This window comes from Zosterops lateralis (assembly GCF_965231275.1).
Source record: "Zosterops lateralis genome assembly, chromosome: 1".
Classification (NCBI taxonomy): domain Eukaryota; kingdom Metazoa; phylum Chordata; class Aves; order Passeriformes; family Zosteropidae; genus Zosterops; species Zosterops lateralis.
The window spans coordinates 144,536,236-144,555,765 of NC_139762.1; the positions used below are offsets into that span (position 1 = coordinate 144,536,236).

Sequence of the window (19,530 nt, forward strand, 5' to 3'; positions counted from 1 at the left end):
TTCAGCTGTCGCACTGCACTTTAAGTGTGCATTTTGTCTGTTCTAACCTAAGCTAGGAAATGTATACTGAAGCAAAGAGACTCTATAAATTCATTGCATGTAATTTATGTAACTATATTTAATACTGTCTCTAGTTCTGTTCTCCATAATTAAACAAAGATATATATAAAGTGGGAAGCATTCACAGAGGAGTCACAACTATGATAAAAGGCTCATGCTTTCCCTTGAACTTAGTAATTCAATGCATATAGTTTATTATAGGCAGGATTAGGGGATGAGTGACTTTATAAATACCTTCACAGGCACCAAAAATATCATTAACAGTTCTTAGGTTTGGGATATAAAGGGGAAACAAGGAATCAGGTGTAAGTATGCATTTCCATAGCAACTTAAACCAATGCAGTTTTAGGTTGCTAGGTCCCTGTATTCTGCTGCATCTAGTGAAACACTCGTCTGCCTCCTTTTCCAAGCAGAAAATCACAGTCTTTTGAGTTCCTATTCCTTTGCTTATTGGAATAGTCTCTGTATTATCCATTTTCAAGTCACATATTTTTATGATCTAGTCCCAAAAATTAACTAAATAGGAAATCTCTGTTAGACTTAGATTTATGTTCAATTTTACTAGGAGAGTAATTATCTGAGACCACACACGTTTCTGTAATAAAAATAAATATGACATTAAAATAGTTCCTAAGAAATGCCATTAAATAATCAGATTATGTAATAGTAACTCAGTTTTATTCTTCTCCATTCTACACCTCAAAAAATCAATGAAGTTATTTACATTGCTAGCTTACATTCTTATTTGAAAAGACTGATCAAGACATACTGTTTCTGTGACACACTGTTTCTACTCTTGAACGGGGCAAAAAGAGACTGATAGCTTTGGAATATATCAACTGGAGTGTTAGCAGAAAACAGATATTTTTAATTAACTTTAGGTTTACAAATGCTAAGACAGAGTGAAATTCTATTCACTCTTTTTTTATCATCTCTTGTGGCCTTTATTTAATATGGAAAGATTACTTCTGTAATTTGTCAGATTACAGCTGTCTGTACTGGAGAAATAGCAGAGACATTATTTGGAGATATTTTTGGTTTTTTAAGTAGATTTTAGCTACAGAGTTTAATAAACACATGCAGAAACACACCCATGAAAAGTAATAAAAAATACCTGCGATGATGTGCTCAAACATGTAAAACTCTTTAAATTCTTTTCAGAGTTAAATGGTTTCATTATACAACTGGAAAAAGGTAATATTGGACTGTTGCTTCTTTTTAAAATTAAAATTGTATCACTTGATACTATTGGTGCATAATTTAAATTACATGATCAAACTACTACATGCCCAAGGAAGTCTGCAAAATTTTTAAGGATTTTTAAGAATTTATCTGCTAAGTATATTTCTGTGTCATTGAAATGTTAAATCTGAAATATTGACAATGTTTGATGAATTAGTTCATTTTAAAATATTAATTAAATATAAGGAGCATTCCATGCTAATCTTCTCCATCTTCAATTTTTACTATAAATTCTACATTAACTGACTAATATTTAGTTCTAGTTGTACAAAATGGGATGATTTGAGAAAATCCAATTATATACAGCCTTAATTTTTATCCTAGAAGACGACCTTAGATCCTCTAATAGCTGATTTTTGGTTTTCTCATCACTAGATTTAGGCTTGACAGCACTGAGCACACCACAATGAAACTTTAAAGTAAAGAGAACTGTTATAAATGTTAAAAGGACATGAGAAAAAAGAAAATAAAGAGCAAATGTTAAAACTTCTGTAAAGAAACATGGATTCAATATCTCATTTTCATTATAATTGGTTTCATATTTCAGTAGCTCTGAATAATCCCTGACTTTCCAATATTTAGTTATGGTCCTGAGATGTGTAGCTACCTGTCAAAGGTTAGTTTGCAACGATAACTGGTACCTATAGAAACAAATAGATACCACATGTTCTCCATGCTTACATTCTACACTTGTGACAAATGATCTGAGGATGAATTGGAGGGCTGAGAGCTGAGAAATATAAGACAATATCAGAAAAAGTAATGTTTACAGAATAATCCGGTGTCAGTTTATCTCTTTTTTTTCAGGCACCAATGTTTAATGTAGATCTTGAAAAATAATTCTCTGAAAGACTGACAACCTAAACCAAAGTAAAAATAAAAACAAAAAAAATAAAGAGTGAGAGGTGAAAGATGATGTGAGAAAAGTAAACAGCCACAGGGGAATTCAGTCCTTGAAATTTTTTTTAAATAATATTAACTGTTGACAGTCGTTTAAGAAAAATGTGAAGTCTAGGTCTCTCAATTACCAACCTCACTTAATCTCTCATTTCCCTTTTGATTTAGAGATTAGTTTACGTTTTTTTAGAGTAAAAAAAATCTAAACAATAAAGTATTTTTTTTTCATTCAGTCCAGCAGGTAATACAGGGAGGGAGATACTTCAAATAATGCTGTTGTAAATTCTCTTACATCTCAAGCAAGCCTCTGGAATTATATATACTCTCAGATATTAGAGAGAAAGACAGGAATGGGGATAATTACACATGACATCACATTTTGGAAATATCAAAATATTTTCTGTATTTTGCTTATGTTTTTCTATCTGTTGACATGGAAAACTCTGGTACCCCCATCAGAAAGAAAGAAAAAGAAAAAAAATTCAAATATCCAGCCGTGGGGGATTGATGAGGTGGAGAAGCTCTGGTTGAAGGGTATGATGAACCCCCCTACTAGATGCTTTCTTATTGCTATCATGTTCTACACATAGGAGCAAGTCTAATACTTCATGATACTGCTGGAGTGGCAAAATCTAGTTTTGCATATGCTCCCAGGAAAGTTTCACTGTGTATTTTTGCAATTCTTCATGCTGTGGCCTTCTATCAACATGTCTGCACTAGCTGGGAATAGTCCTGTCGGGATTTTAGTGTGGAATAAATACCAAATCACTTGGTACCAATGCAGGGTAGGCAGCTCTTCATATGTGTTTCAGAGGAAATGTAACAGTTTTAGCAGCAAAAAGTTGAATAAATGCTAATGGTATTTAGTACTGGAGGAGATATTTGATATCACCTTCAACTATTCTTACATGGTCAGTAAGTAAAGAAGGTAAAACAGCAAAAAAAAAAAAAAAAATCCCAAAAAACAGTATTGTGGTTTGATCAAAGAGCTTCTATGGCTTCTCACTTAACTGCAGTGAGACAAGGAGCTAGCAAAGATTGCAGCCATCAGCTCCAGGATATTACCTATGTTCACAGCTGAACATATGAGTTTTCAAGAACAAGAGTTTCGTACAGGCAATGGTGGTGATTAATATGATGTGGCACAAATTGCATTGTCAGCAAATCTAGTAAAGTCCTATCATCCAATTTGTAACTGGCCTGATTTGTCTGACTGCCAAACACTCCTATCACAATGATCTCTAAAGATAAGTGAGAACAATGCATCTATTTTCAGCCCTAGAACAGTATTTGAGCAATAATCCATCCACCTATATTCGGAATTTTTAGGTATATACATTTACTTAAAGGTGTATTACCATGGCATCATTTTTAAATACTTGTGCCTATCTCCTAGACTCTATGTTGAAAACAAAACCACATACACATGAAAAAAATACAATTACTCACTGTTATAAGTGATGTTAAATCCACGTCCTGACATTGAATGGTCAGCTTGAAATTCCAGACGTAAAATATGACCATTACTGGTAAGATGGGAAGGAACTTCAGCACCAGTAAATGTTCCAATGATGGGGGAATCTACAGAGTCACCATCTTTAACTGCAAGGAAGTCGAACTGAGATTCCAAGTCAAAGTCATTAAAGGAGAGATGAATTCGGCTCCCAGGGTCTGAAATTATCGTCCAGATACAGTTTAAATTATTCCCATATCCCTCTGGGTAATCAGGTGAAAGAACTGTTCCCATCGGTGCAGTGAAATTGGAAAGACAAGGAACTGCCAAAAAAGGGAGAGCTAAATTAAATAACAGAATAAAACACTTCAATAAGGACTGTTCTGGTGCTAAATTTTTTTGCAAGAAATCCTAGAACTTGCTGAGTACTGCAACTGAATAATTCATTATTCGTGGTGATATGCGAATCTGGAAAGAAGGCTTTTTTTCTTCATATTTCCTTCCTCTCAATAAAACTACCTCCCAAGCAGAGCCCACAAAAAATAAAGAACATATTTATTGCATTGGAAATCCATGGCACTCCTTACAATTTACTCTTGATAACAATCCCTTGGCACCACTTATTTTCTCTTGTAGAGAACTGTTTAGATGAGCAGGCCTCCCACTGAGCACACTGAAGGGGCAGAAAGTCAATAGTGCCCTTATCATTTGTTGTTCACACAGAGGCATTAGAAATTAAGGAGCCTCAAAGAGACAAGAGAGGTTTTGTTGTTATCAGGATAATGCATTATATTCAATAAATTCAGTTAAGCCATATTAAGTTGAGTTGCAGAGATGAAAGCAACAGATTTCACTCTGAATATATTTGATCCATACTATTTTAGTGGAAAAGTTAAGAAAGGTGTTGTCAACAAATAAGTATCAAGTATAAGTATCACAATATTGTATATAGCTATGCTATATAATGCAGCATTCTACATAATGCAAAAGTTTTACTCTTGCTATATAATGCCATTGGAAGAGAGCTGTAAATACTTAGGATAATTGAAGTGCAAATAGGTATTTATATAAAATACATGAAGGAAATTAAAATAATTTAAACTCTTAATTTCAATTCAGCAACTTCTAATCTGAGGAGATATATTAATTTATAAGACCAGCTGTCAAAATTGTATCATACATAATTTACATCATAAAATCAACAGAATCCTACCCAAAAAGGCCAATAATAAACCACTCTATCAAAGCACATAAAGAGAATTGCTTTAAGAGTTGGTATAAGAGAAAAAAATGTTTTAGCAATTTTAGAACCTGTCCCTTGGGCATGTACATTAGGAAAACATGCAAAAAAAAAAATCATCTTGTCAGAAGAGTCAATTGCATTTTAATATCTCTGAAATCAATCACACAAATAATTTACTATAAGTAAAGCTTATCACAATGCCTTAAAAATAATAAGAATAAAATATTTGGTACATACAAATACAGATTGGTATGTTTGCAGACCACTGGTTGTTTTCTTGGCAAATGATTGATTTCTCTCCAATTAATTCAAATCCAAACTGACACTCAAACCTTAAAACATCACGATTAGAAAATCCGTCCCCTTCTCTAATACCATACAATGGTGTTCCAGGATCTCCACAGCTTTCTTTTTCAATTTCTGTTGAAATAAATAAGGAGTTTATTTACAGAAGAATAAAACAAACTCGTTGCATGTGCATGCTGACATATAGAAAATTCTAAGCAAAATAAAATTGTCTGGGTAAGGACAGTTGTGAAAATGCCCCACTGAGTCTGATTCTATACCCCAGATTCTTAGGGAGAAATTTCTGCATGAGGAATCCCACCAGGGGAAATGAGTGAGTGGTTGTGTTGGGCTTAGCTGTTGGCTACAGTTAAACCACTACAAGGGATTAGAAAAATCAGAACTCTTTGGTTTATAAAATACTTGAAAATTAAAGGCTATAAGGAAAGGTATTTCTATCTTATTTTATTTCATAAAATTTTAAACAATAATATCATTGAGTAAAATACTGCTAGTAGAACATTTACACTTAAAAGTAGAAACAGAGACCAGCTCCACAATGTGTAAACACTGTCCATGTTGCAATAGAGTTCAGACTGAGGTATCAATGACATAGCAAATAAGGGAGAGGTGGCACCAAAAGAATTGCCCACAGTAAAAAGGAGGTTAGACATAAATATATATACAAATTTATATACACATACATTACGTAAACATGCAAAAGATAATTTCTCTATAGACAAATAAAATTTCACCTTAGTAATCTAATTGCAAGGAACCTGAATGATTATTATTTCTACAAATATTAGACCTATGATGTTCTCTCTAGCTGCATTCTGTTTTGAACTTTCAGTAGTTACAGGCATGGAAGAATCTTCAAAAAATTTACATGTAATGACAGCAACAAACATCTCTGTATCATAGTTTGAGGTTTTCTCTTTAAAGGTCTTGTGGCCTCGTTTTTGGTTTTTGTGGGGGTTTTTTTTGTTTTTTTTTTTGTTTTTTTGGGTTTTTTTTGGGTTTTTTTGGGGTTTTTTTTGTTTTTGTTTTTTGTTTTTTTTGTTTGTTTTTTTTTTTTGTTGTTGTTTTTTTTTTGTTTTTTCGTTTTTTTTTGTTTTGTTTTGTTTTGTTTGTTTTTTTCTTCCTACATTTCCATATGTGATAGTTTGAGTAAAAGGAAAAAAAATGGCAAGTGTTTTGATTTTAATTCAAACAATTTTTCTAGGGTAATATTTTCAGCAGCATACACTTGATTTCTCAAAGCTTTTAGGTATTAAGGTTCTAAATACAATTAAAATGTGACAAGAAGCAAATAAAGAACATTCAATTTTAACAAGAAACTGAAAAAGACTTGAAGGTTATTTAAAAAAATACTCCACAGAGTTCTGAAAGGCTTTATTATTCTGTTTGGATAAAGAAAACTGGAAAGCAAACAAAGAAAACCATCTAATAAAAAGCACAAAAAACCATGAACACTTCTAATTGGTTTATTTGTGGGTTTTTAAAAACATTTCTAAGAAAGGACTGATATAATTCATTGTTATAAAAGGATAAAACTACGTTCAATTTATCTTGAGATTTATCAGATTTATTGACACCACAAAAAAAAAAAAAAAAAAAAAAAAAAAAAAAAAAAAAATCAGTTTTCCTGAAGAAACAACATAAGCTACCTCAAAGAATACACAAATTCACTCTCCTGTATTCTGTTTTTGTGGGACTGTTGATGTCAAACCTACTGAACTGCTCATTTTTTAACTGCCAAAGAAATACAAAATTTTCCTAGGTTGTCCTGGTAGACTAATATATTCTAAGTGTCTAAGTAATTTCATATTTCATTTGGGAAAACAAATATATTCTATTAACAAATGTATTCTATAAGCTTGTTCTCCAGCAAGTGACTATATCATGTAACTTACTGTAGTTTTCTCAAATAATATATACTAGGCAGTAAATGTATTTATATCTACTTCTATTTGCTCTCTTTTGGGGTTTCGATTCTGATGTAGCTGGGTAAGAGTTTCCATGTTATTTACTCAAATTTGCAAAGACACATAGCTGACCAAAACTATTCTTTTTAGGACTTAAATGGACTGATTCTGCATTCAAAAAAAATATTAGGAAGAGTAAAATCATTTACAGAAGCTTGCTGGAAAAATATTCTATGTGATTGGTGTGTTTGAGACATTATATCTATGGCCTTATACTGAATTTGCTTTCATAAACAAAATCAAGTTGAACAAAATGTTGTATGAATAATGGATTTAAATTAATTAAAACATCCCTAGACCCCATTTGTATTAATTGAAATTTATAGCAAATGTTTCCTTCATTATTTTAAAACTTTCCTGAATGCATTGCTTGTAACACTTTTATACACATTGTAAATTTTGTATTAGCATCAGTTCATCTCTGAATTTGAAACAGACTATTTCTGTCATTACTTAGTTTTCCACAGGAGCAGAAACAATAGGATTTGATTTTCTGTTTTGTTTGTCGCTATTTGTTGTTGTTGTTTTGTTTGGGGTTTTTTTTGTTTGTTTTTTTATTGAAGTGAAAATACTTCTTAGGTTTTTTAGAGAATGTCAATAAACTTCCTTTAAAACAGAGAGAGAAAAACCAAGCTGCTTCCTTGGCTTTTGCCAGATAATCACTTTTTAAATAGCATGATTTAAGGAAAGTATATTAATATTTCTTTGAATTTGTATTTATTTTAATTCACTAAGGAGTAAATCAAATTCACATATTTTACTGCTAGTTCTACCACTTGTGCTTCAGCTTCCCAGAACTACATATTTTGTTTCAGAAATTCCTAAGCAGTTATGTTCAGAGCCTGACAGAGCCTCTCTTTGTGATAAACTCATACTAGTCCCTCATTGTGAATAATTCATTCATGAAAAATAGAAATAATTTACTGTTGTTTCATGATTAGCAGAAAACCAGTAAATTTTTAGACAGCTTAATTATTAATACCATAATTAAAACTCAAAAACCCCCACAACTATAAAATTGGAAAATTCAGGGTGAGGCACCAAATAATGAAGAGAAAGAGACAGGCATATGGGCTACTCTTCTGGAATACAACTTGAATGCCTATCAATAAAACTGCATGCAAGAGTCCACTGCTTAGTGTATTTGTTGGATTAAAATATTAGTAATTATAAGGCTCTTTTTCATATAATGCAGATGTAAAAAAAGTGTAATTCACAGCAGAAATTTTGAGAGTATATTTAAGTGGAAACACTATTTCTGTAGTATATTAGTGTAAGCATTTGGAATAAGTTTATATATATATATCAACTACCTTGACAAGTCAAAAGTAAATTTATTGGTTAAGCACATTTTTGTATTTTATTTTACATTTTGGTTACTTTGTAGTTTTACATATTGCTTTTTGTTCTCTTTTATGATTCATTCTGCTTTTTGAGTTTTGCACTTCATGTTTGCTACAATGCGATGCCCAGGATGGATATTTGTTTTCCTGTGATCACTATCACAGAGATACAAAAAGTAAGTATTGCTATTTGTACCTAAGGAAAAAACCAATACCTTATCCTAATATTATTTCAGTTAAATAGTCCTTATTTCCTTTGTAACCTTACAAAAAGGGAAAAGAACCTCTACCCATAAATAAAATTTGTTGACTGTGTTAACAATGATTCAGGCCTTTTCTTTGGGTTTTAAGGTTTTTGAGACAAAAAAAAAAATCCATTTTTGTTTTCAGAAATTATTTCACCAAGAAGGACATTAACAGTAAAAGGAGGGATGATTTTGGTGAATTTAGAAAAGCATCTTTTTTGAAAAGATAAACTCCTATTGAAACTATTGAGGATACTGTTTGGAAAAAGCAATTATCTTAAATAAATCTGTATAGTTAGCAGTTTCACAGCACTAAATTAAGTTAATAATTGCCAACGTATTTTCTAACAAGAAATCTCTAGAGAACATATCAGGTGAAGGGAAAAGTAAAATAATAATATAAATAAAATTAAGATAACCATCTCCTTTCATTTTAAATTATCCTTACACTACTTTTGTGTATCTCACTAATAGATTTTGCAGATTTCTAACCAATGATATACTAAAGGAAGAGCCCCATACTACAGTACCAGCCCCTGGTATAGCGAGATAGGAATGGAGTTTTTTCCTCTTATCCTTTCTCTTTGTGAAGGACAGGCCCATTTTGGAATTGACTAAAGGGGGTCTTGGGGAATAGAAATGGTCACTTACTACAAATACATTTTGACAGAAATGTACTGCAGTAAAGGTTTGGAGACTTAACTTGTCTATCTTTCCTTTCCTGTAACTGAAGAGTATATAAAAGATAAGAATGTGACAAGGAAAAAACTTTTGAAAGAAAATACATCAGTAGTATACATTGGGAAAGTGCAATACTGAAGACTTGTTATCACTTCAGCAGAGATTCAAACTCTGTAGTCCTTCAGGGAAACACCAAGCAAGACCAATCATTCTTTACTTTAACAGCATTTCAGAATAATGCCCATTATTTGTTTTACTGACTGCATCAAAGGAAATATGGCACACAACTAGATTTGTTTAGTCAATAGTAAAAGAGCATTTGAATTCATTACACATTATTTTTTGAAACAAAGAATACTGGATGAACTAAATACTAGTATGTGAAAACAAAGTTCAAGTATGTGATTACAAAGGATAAAGCTTGCTGTTTGATATTTTAATTCTTTATGCAAAAGCTACAAGCATTCACCACACACTGACATTTTGCAAGATAATGCATAAAAATATATGTAATCCCACTTTGAAATACCATGGTATGTACAATTTATATATACATTACTGAATACATATATCTAACCTAGTTGTAAAATTGTTGTGCTTATGTTCCCAATGCAGGATTTTCTTATTCAAAATTTTAGAAAAATATACCATTATATATTTCACAGAATCACAGAATGGGTAAGTCTGGAAGAAAGCAGAGTGGGTCATCTGGTCCAACCTCCCTGCTCAGGGTCATACCAGACACATTGTACAGGATTGTGTCCAGGCAGCTCTTGAATATGTCAAATAAGGAGGCAATTTGTCTAACTTTTGCTTGCAAAGGCCAAGGAACCAATGTTACTATAATCATCTTTAGGTTTTTGTGCCAAGGTTTTGATAGTGGAAGGACTGTGCCCACAAAAGAGACCCATGGTGGAGCTCATTGAGAAGAACTGCAGCCTGTAGGAGGAACCCATATTGCAGAAGTTCATGGAAGACTGCCTCCCATGGGAGGGACCCCATGCTGGATTAGCAGAAAAATGTGAGGAGTCCTTCCCTAGGAGTAAGAAGCAACAGCAGATACAGCGTGTGATGAACTGACCAGTCCCCATTCCCTCTCTCCTGTGCCACTGAGAGGGAAGAGGAAAAGAATTCTGAAATAAAGCTAAGCCCAAGAAGAAGGGAAGGATGATTCAGGGGGAAAGTGTTTAAAGATTTAGTTCTTTATTTCTCATTATCCTACTCTGGTTTTGATTGGCAGCAAATTAAATTAATTTCCCCAAGTCAAGACTGTTTTGCTTCTGATGGTGACCAGTTACTCTGCCCTTATCCTGACCCATAAACATTTTGTTACATTTAATCTCCCCAGCCCGCTGAGGAGTGGAGTGATAGAGCCACTTTGCTGGGCAGCTGACATTCAGCTGGTGTCAATCCACCACGTCATCTATCTTATCCTGAAAATTCAAACTTAAATATTACAGAGAAAAGGCACAGAAAAGTCAGAAACTGGTAAAATAAAAATGAATAACTTATTAATCAAGAATATATACATTTCTCAATGTAAACCAGAACGATAAATAATGTAAATTACACCATATGTCTTCATAGTATATTTACTCAACAAAAAAGTATCTTAAAGATACATAGCAGACAAACAGTTTTGGACCAATTTCAGCAGCCTTAGACTATGGTTAACAATTTACATGGTAATAGATCGGAGATTGATTACATTTATTTGTAATAGGTATCAGTAAACAAACAGAAATTTGAATCACCTAACAGATGATACTTTCTCCTAAATATTATAATATTTGTGTGTATCTTCAAATAAAAGAGTCTATTACCTATCACTCAGAAAGTGTGAATATTTTTATAAACAAAGGATGGAAGTTCATTTGCAAGAGCATAAAATGTCTATTGCCATGTGATTTTCAGTTATATTTTAAAGGTTATCAATACCCTTATTTCCTTCTAATGATCAGATTTTCATCTACATTTCCATGTCTCGTGAAATCCAGATATATAAAAAAACCTTTTTTCACCTTAACCACTATTTTTACTCAAAAAAACTAGTGTGATTTTTCTCACGCTCAATTCTTACCACAGTAGGTTTTATATTTATTTTATATTGATTCTCTTCTTTTTCCCTTGTTTGCCTAAAAGATAGGAAAGAAGAATCTTGTCTCATGTGTAGAGTGGCTAATTTTTTTTTAGCAATTGGCAAGTGTGAGGATAGGGAATAAATCTTGCCTTGTTTGTAAATACAAACAGAATGGAACAATGCGCCCATAGCCAAACTATAAGAAAACTCCACCTGTGACTGACTGCTCCAGGTGAGACACCATTACAGTGCTGCAGCACCTTCTCTGTCCTCCTGGGTCCCACTACCGAAGAAACAGGTATGCCAAGGGAGGAAAGGAGATGATGAGGAGGATTTAAGCATACAGTCTTTTCCCTATATGAATTCATGAGATGTTTAGTTTGTAATGTGCTATACAGAACAGCCATTCAAGAGCATAGATTCAGTTTTATTCTGTCCCCATAGATGGGGAGAAAAATAATCTATAAAAAAAGGAGGTTGTCTTTCCCTACAATGTAGGTGGTGATAACCTTCTTTGCCCTTGCTGAATTGTGCCAATTGTCAGGGTACTTGTCATTTCCTGATGTTGATGAGACAGAATGTGAACATTTCACAAAGAAAAAAAAAAAGGGGGATAATTAATTAAAGGAGGATAATTTGTCTAATGAGACTCATAGGAAAGTCAGACGAAGTTCCTCTGAGAATGAAGTTAGAAAACAATGGCAGACACCATTAAAAGTAATATTTTATGTACATCATAACGCTTAACATTTCTAGTACAAAGAAAACAGGTTACAGCCATTCTCCATGACTATATGTTTTTCAGAGGGACAGCAGATATATCTACATGATTTTTATTACATAATTTATCTGAAGTTTTCTATTACTAGCATAAAATATTTCATTACTATGCTCCGTTATATATTTTAGATATTTATAGACTTTGTGGATATACATATTCCTTCTCTTCCTATTCAGGACTGTGTTCCATATCTAAAGTTGAGTTATTTACTACTCATTACTTGACTACTTATTTTATTATTTACTACTTACTAAAGTCCTGTGGGACTTTAAATAACAACCATATCTCCAGTAAAATAAGTTACTCTCTTAATTTAGGTTTAGAAAATGAACTCTTACGTAGAACTCTATTTACACAATTTAATCACACTATGAAACTTCTCATTCACATAATAATTTTAAAAATGGGGTATTTCCTAAATTTCTGTTGAAATATTGCTAAATCACAGTATCTTAATTCCAGATTTGCTTGCACAAACAGCTGTTATTTTATCACTTAAAGAATTTCCATTAAAGTTGTGAGAATTAGCAACGTTTGTATTTCTATGCTGCCACAAGAGATTTCTGTTCCATTTGTAACTATACTGTCCCAAACCCCATCAGTATGGTCTTTCTCTTTCAGTCCTATTGAAGTAATACTTATTTTGTTGCAGTGTAATTTTGATGTGAAGATGCATGTCAAGAGAGACATTGTCTTGTTCTGAAACTGCAGTGTGTTTATGCATCTTTTCATTCCTGTTTGCCTATTCAATCCCCTTTGCTTCCCAAACACTGCAGCTTTTAGTCAATCACAACTTCTTCAGCTAATCTCCGTCTATCAAGAATCCAGACAATGGGTTGGAAAGAGGTGTGTTACATTTGCTTTCATTACTCAGATGCTTCAATCTGGAGCAACTACATTGGGGTGTAATCAACTAATTCAGGATGACTTTTCCTTAATGTACCTGACTTTAGCTGGACCAAAGTTGGATCACTGAATAATCTGAAGAAAGTTTAATGTAACTTTTTAAATTTAAAACTTGAAATGCAGTTTGACATTCTGGAGTGCTATCATATAGTTAAACCTCAAAAAATAAAGTTCTTTTGTTACAGAGAATTTCAGCAGTTCTTCCTTAATATAACTTTTTAATAGCAGACATTATTAGCTTTTTTTAGGGAACTATAGATACTAGGAACTCTCAAGGAAGAATAAATGGTAAAATAATACTCAGGAATTTTATCTAAGTCTGCAATCCTTTACATGAACATTTTCAGTGCAAATACACAGAATATCCCTTAGACCAATGGTTACTGCTCGACCTGTCTAAAGGAAAAAACAGTGTGAATGGGTAGTCACCATATGGAGAAATATCTGAAACAATTTTCAAGGTAGCATTAAGATTAAAAATCCATTTATTAGCAGTTACACAAATTCTATAATTTCTGTGCCTGAACCATCTTAATTTAAGTGGTCTGGCCTTTCTGATTTTAATATAAGGCTGGTTTTCTTCCGCAGACTAAATAAAATGTGAGCATATTGTTTACCATCGTAGAGAAATTGAGCCGTAGAGAATGTTGTCCTTTGATGTTTACAAAGTATTCTAGGTTATGATAAGAACATGCAATACCCTATTTTAATAATATGAATAACAGGAATCTCATTTGTGTCATTGATGATTTGACTAAGGCCTTTCACTCTACTCTGGAAAATCTTTAGGAAAATAAAACGTTTCACTGGACTAAATAGCTTCATCTCCAACTGCCAGTAGGTTTTTGAAGAACATTTAAATGAAAATTAACTAATTGAAGGGATGTTTTTCTGACACTATGAGAGTCAGCATTGTAGAGATAATTTGATCCTTTTGCCATAAATAGTGCTCTTCTTTTTCATCTTTAATGATAAATGTCTGCAGATAGAAGTCCAAACTCGAGACTGTTGAAGTTATCATCAAGAATGTATCTCTTGATATACATACAGAGTTGGTCTGTGACAACAATGAATCTGTTTGCAGCTAGTATATTATCTGTTGAACCTTTCAAATCTGTTGAGCAAGGCAACCTGCACTAGCTCTGCAACTCTTCTTTAATGGCAATCCATAAATTTGACCTCTGATACATTTAATAATGATTCCTTTATCATAGTCTGAATATACATGTGACTATAGAGCACCACAAAGCTTTTTAATTTGGTAGCAACTTTATTGTCACTTAAATGTTTTCAGTTTTGCTGAGGTAAACATCTAGTCAGGATGTAAGACTGTTAGTTCCACCCTTGTTTTTGCCTTTTTCAGAAGCTCACAGAACAGAGCAAAAAGGAAAATCTAAAGAAATAGTCACCAAGACTTATTTATGTGGCTTGTTTTCTTTCCCAAGATTCTGGTCCCATGATCCTTCAACCTGCTTCTTTCTAGTTTGATCAGTTATTCCCTTCTGAGACAAGGCAACTATATCTTTCTGAAAGGAAGCTACAACATACTAAAAACCAAACACAAACTAAAACCAAAACAACAAACTAAAACCAAACACATAAAAACCCCCAATCCCAAAACACAGAACAGATGCTGTTCTCTGCCAAATACACACACACACACACACATACACAGAGAAAACATTTCCCAGATCAACTCTATGGACACAAAGCAAGGTTTGCTCCAAAATTTGCTTAGTGCATTTGTACTGGGCTTAGATGACAAGGTTTTGCTAGTCAGGGGTCTACAGAAGTGACCTCTGTGAGAAGAGGCTGCTCCCATGTTGGACAGAGCCAGCTCCAAGAAAGATCTACTTCTGGTCAAAGTTGAACCCATCAGAAACAATGGTGGTGCCCTTGTGATAACATATTTAAGAAAGAGTAAAAAAATGCTGCAAAGCAACTGTGACAGAAGATCAATAAAAATATGTGAGAAACATCCCTGCAAACATGAAGGTCAGAGAAGGAAGGAGGAGAGGTGCTCCAGGGGTCAGAGCAGACATTTTCCTACAGCCCATGGAGAAAGCCACAGGGAAACAGGCTGACTGTCTGCAGCACACGGAGAGCCTGCTGGAGCCTGTGAATGACCCCATATTGCAGCAAGTGAATAAAACCTGAAAGGATCTGCAACTACTGAATGGAGCGGTCCACTCCTGAAGGACGATACCCCATGGAAAGGACACATGCTAGAGCAGCTTAAAAGAACTACAGATGATGCAAAGGACTCCCCACTGAACATGGGGAAGAGCATGAGGCGGAAGGAGTGGCAAAGACCAAGTGTTATGAACTGACCACAAATCCCATTCCCCATTCCCAATCCACCCTTACTGCCCAGGTGAAGAAAAAGTTAGAAGAAGTGGGAATAAAGAAGTGGAGTCTGGGAAAAAAAAGGAGGTGGAGGATACTTTTCAGTTTGGTTTTCACTTTGCACTATCCTACTTTGTTTTTCTTTGGGAACAAATCAAAATAAACTTCCTTTAGTTGAGTCTGCTTGTCTTTGACAATAACTGGTAAGTAATCTCTCGTTCTCATCTCAGCCTATAAGTTTTTTCATCTTATTTTCTTCCCCTGTTCTGCTGAGGAGGGAGAATGGGAGCAGCTTAGTGGACATATTGCAGTCAGCCAAGGTTATCCAGCACAGAGATACATACAAATTTCATCTAAACCAGGCTGTCATATGTAGACTTTTTCCAAGTTAGAAATAAAGTATTCTCACACGCCCCACCCCCCAGAAAAGAAAGTAATAATAAGAGAGAGAAACCTTTCTAAGGGCTCTGATAAGACTGCAGCTTGGACTAAGCTCTTGGGGATTTGAGTTTCTGTAAGCTAAATCCTCTTAAACAAGTGAGTAAGCCTATGCAAATCAAAATTTTACAAACTGAATCTGGTTAGATATCCCCTTGCCAAATTTCAGGTCACTGATTCAATGTGCAAGAAAGTTAGAACTTATCACAAAGTTTGAGGTTTTTGTTTTTGCTGTCCACAGTGGAATATATTTTCCTGAAATCATGGTCTTTAAAGCTACTAAGTGTTTTGCTTGAATTTGCTCATAAGAGCTCCAAGTGAGATAGCTACTGAGTAAAGATAATTTCAGCCCAAAATCCAGTTAAATTTCAGAGTTTCTAAATGGTAAAAAATAATTAAATTAGTTCTTATCTTACTTAGGAAATGATGATTCAACCTCACAGTAATGAATTTGTTTTGCCAACAATATTTTCTTTTGTTTCACTCCCTATTATGGTTAAAATATACAAATTAGAGAAAAGAGTTTATTTGCATATATATGGGAGAAAAATAACTGCAGTTTAGACAGGAACTTCCCCACTACACCAGGAAGATTACTACTGTGACTGTGTGTCCAAACTGTAACATTAAAATATTAATATTACAGATATTAAAATATCTGTAATATTAAAATATTGGAATAAATATCACTGTGATGATGAGAGTGAATTTTTCAGCCCATATATTGAAATAAAAGTATCTATAATTTGCATGTGATCTGCTTTAAGTGTATATTTGCACAGAAAAAGAAAGGCTAATATCTAAAGACTTTGAGAGGAAAGTGTAGCGTTCTAAATTGCATTTACATCCAATTTAATATCAAAATTTAAAAGATAAAAATCAATAATGACTGAAGCTAAAAGTGTGGCTTCAAAAATAAAGATATTTAATGGATAGTTTAATGTTTTTCTATACTATAAGTTTTAGATCAATGACAGGATACTGAACATAACCACCTAAAAAAAAATAGAAGCACCCAATTTCTTTTTTCTGTTGTTTTTACCTTCTCATGTCCACCCCCTTGCTGTACTGAACCTTACTGACAGCCTACAAAACTTGGAATATAAATAGTAATGTTATTTATTGAAAAAGAAATATGAGAGATATTAGAATCACAGAAAACAAAAGGACTGATTCAGACTGATTCAAAACATATTCGATTATAATAGTTCATTAACATTTTAATTTTTCTTGATACACAATACAATGTCTTTGGTTTGGTCTAATGATCTCATTTTTCATAGTCTCTTTTAATGGCATTTCCATTAAATCTGATGAGAAAGAGAAAATACGGTCCATGTAATTCAGGAAATATTTTTCAGGAATCTTATCAATGTATGATGTTTATTATAAAGTACAGCATCACATAAAAGATACAAGACAGAGTCAAATAATAGCTTACTGTCCTGTAGTACAAATCCCTGCATGTGCTACTTCATATTGCTTACAAGATACAGCTATTTATCTGCCTTAGTGCTGCACAGCAGTGCTGATTATCAGGTGTGAGTGCTGTTCCTCAGGGTGGGTTATTGAGACCTGCACTGTTTAACGTGACAGGGACAGCAGGAATGAAGGCATCTGTTGCAAAGTTTGCCAACACCACCAAACTGTGTGGTGCAGTTGACTGGGGAGAAGAGATGTCCTGCAAGAAGAATGGCACTTAATGGTCTTGAGAGCTGGGCCAGTGCAAACCTCACAGAGTTCAACAAGGCCTGGTGCAAGGTCTTGCACCTGGGTCAAGGTAACCAGTAGACTGGGCAGAGAATGGACATAGAGGAAGACTTGGGACAGTTTGTTGGCAGAAAGCTCAACATAACCCAGAAAAACAACTCTGTCCTGGGCTGCATCAAAAGGGATGTGATCAGTAGGTGAAGTTCCTCTACTCTACTCTTGTAAGACCCCCATGGGAGTACTCAGCACAGGAAGGAACCTGTTGGAGCAAGTACAGAGGAGGGTCATTAAGGTGATGAGAGAGCTGGAACACCTCTCCTATGAAGACAGGACAAGAAAGTTTGGGTTGTTTCTCCTAGAGAAGGGAGACCTTATTGGCGTTTCAGTATCTACAAGGGCTACATGGAAGTTGAAGAGGGACTTTTTACAAGGGTAGATACTGAAAGGATAAGGAAAAATAGCCTTAGATTGAAAGAGGACACATTTAGCTCAGACATTAAGAAGAAATTCTTTACTCTGAATCACTAGAAAAGGTTACCCAGACAAGTTGTGGATGCCCAATCCCTGGAAGGGTTCAAGAACATATTGAACGGTGCCCTGAGAAAGCTGATCTAGTGGGTGGCATTCCTGCTTATCGTGGAAGAAAGAACTAAATTATCTTTAAGGTCTCTTCCAAGCCAAACCATTCTATGATACTATAAAAAACTTGTATTTTAAGGAGTTATGTCAAAGCACTTGAAGATACAATAATTTTTGTTCGAATTGTGCGTACATCACTTGATAGCTGAGTTGAAAGGATTAAAGCAGGTGACAATGTGAATAGCCTGATGGCCATAGAGTTTACTTTAGGCTGCCTATTACCATTTTCATTTACCTACAAAAATATAATACAGATGATGAAGTGAGAAAAGTGAAGTTAAACAACACGTAGAAATTTGTTATCTTTCTCAGAAGCTTCACTGATTTTGAAGTAGTGGTAAATATTATGAGTCAAGAGAGCAACTATAGCTTCTTGTTTACTGTTTGTGACTCAAGACAAAGAGCATGATTTCCTGACAAGGTAGCCTAACAGTCTCAAACACCTAGGGCCACTTCTGCTGTAACACTATGATTACAGCATGAGTTTTCCCCACAAAGTTGATGGAGATAATTATAGATTTATTATTCCAAGTGATAAGCTAGCAAATAAAATACACCTGGGCCTCGGCAAATCAACAAACTCTTAGAACATAACAGCAATTATGCAGCAATTATTCTCATTGTCAGAACTCAATGTTCAAGCTGAAGCTGATAAAATTGCTGTTTACTTGCCAATCTCACGCAAGACCTAAAGCCTTCACTACCTTTACAATCTGCCCCTTTACACTATCATATTTAGGGAAAGCTTTTAACTGGCATTGTAGGAAAATTTTATCATGAAACACTTGATTATTGCCCTGCCATAAATGGTCAGAAGCAGTATTTATGTCACTACATCATCTGCTATAAGAGCATTCTCCTCTTCCAAGTATTCAAAAGAGCCCACAGTTACAATGATTCAAAGATCACCTCCTAAGTACTGGATAGTTCCCTGAAAATAAGAGTTGTTCCTGCAAAAATGTCACTATGCTACTCTTCAGCCAATGCAGAGACTGAAAACCTCACAAGACATTTTAAAGAGAGCTTACAAAACAAAAATTCAGAGAAAATGTCTTGAAAACATTCCCTACAACTTGGTGTTCTATAGTATCATAGGCTTCCTGTTAGATTACACAAAGGAATTTCTTCCTCCACTAGAGAAAATTAGTAAGTCAAGAAATATTCTTAAGTTAAAAAATTATTTTTAAAATGTA

General features: G+C 34.0%; 1 protein-coding gene across 3 annotated transcripts in view; it reads right to left on the reverse strand.

The window, feature by feature from the left end:
* CSMD3 (CUB and Sushi multiple domains 3) overlaps nt 1-19,530 on the reverse strand; it is a gene marked incomplete at its 5' end in the record, with an annotated part of 578,503 nt that overhangs the window by 240,612 nt on the left and 318,361 nt on the right. For all 3 annotated transcript variants that reach the window (XM_083859670.1, XM_083859669.1, XM_083859668.1), the window contains 2 exons: nt 3,649-3,975; nt 5,133-5,315. In XM_083859670.1, the coding sequence (XP_083715796.1) occupies nt 3,649-3,975; nt 5,133-5,315 (510 nt within the window). The remainder of the gene's footprint in view (nt 1-3,648; nt 3,976-5,132; nt 5,316-19,530) is intronic.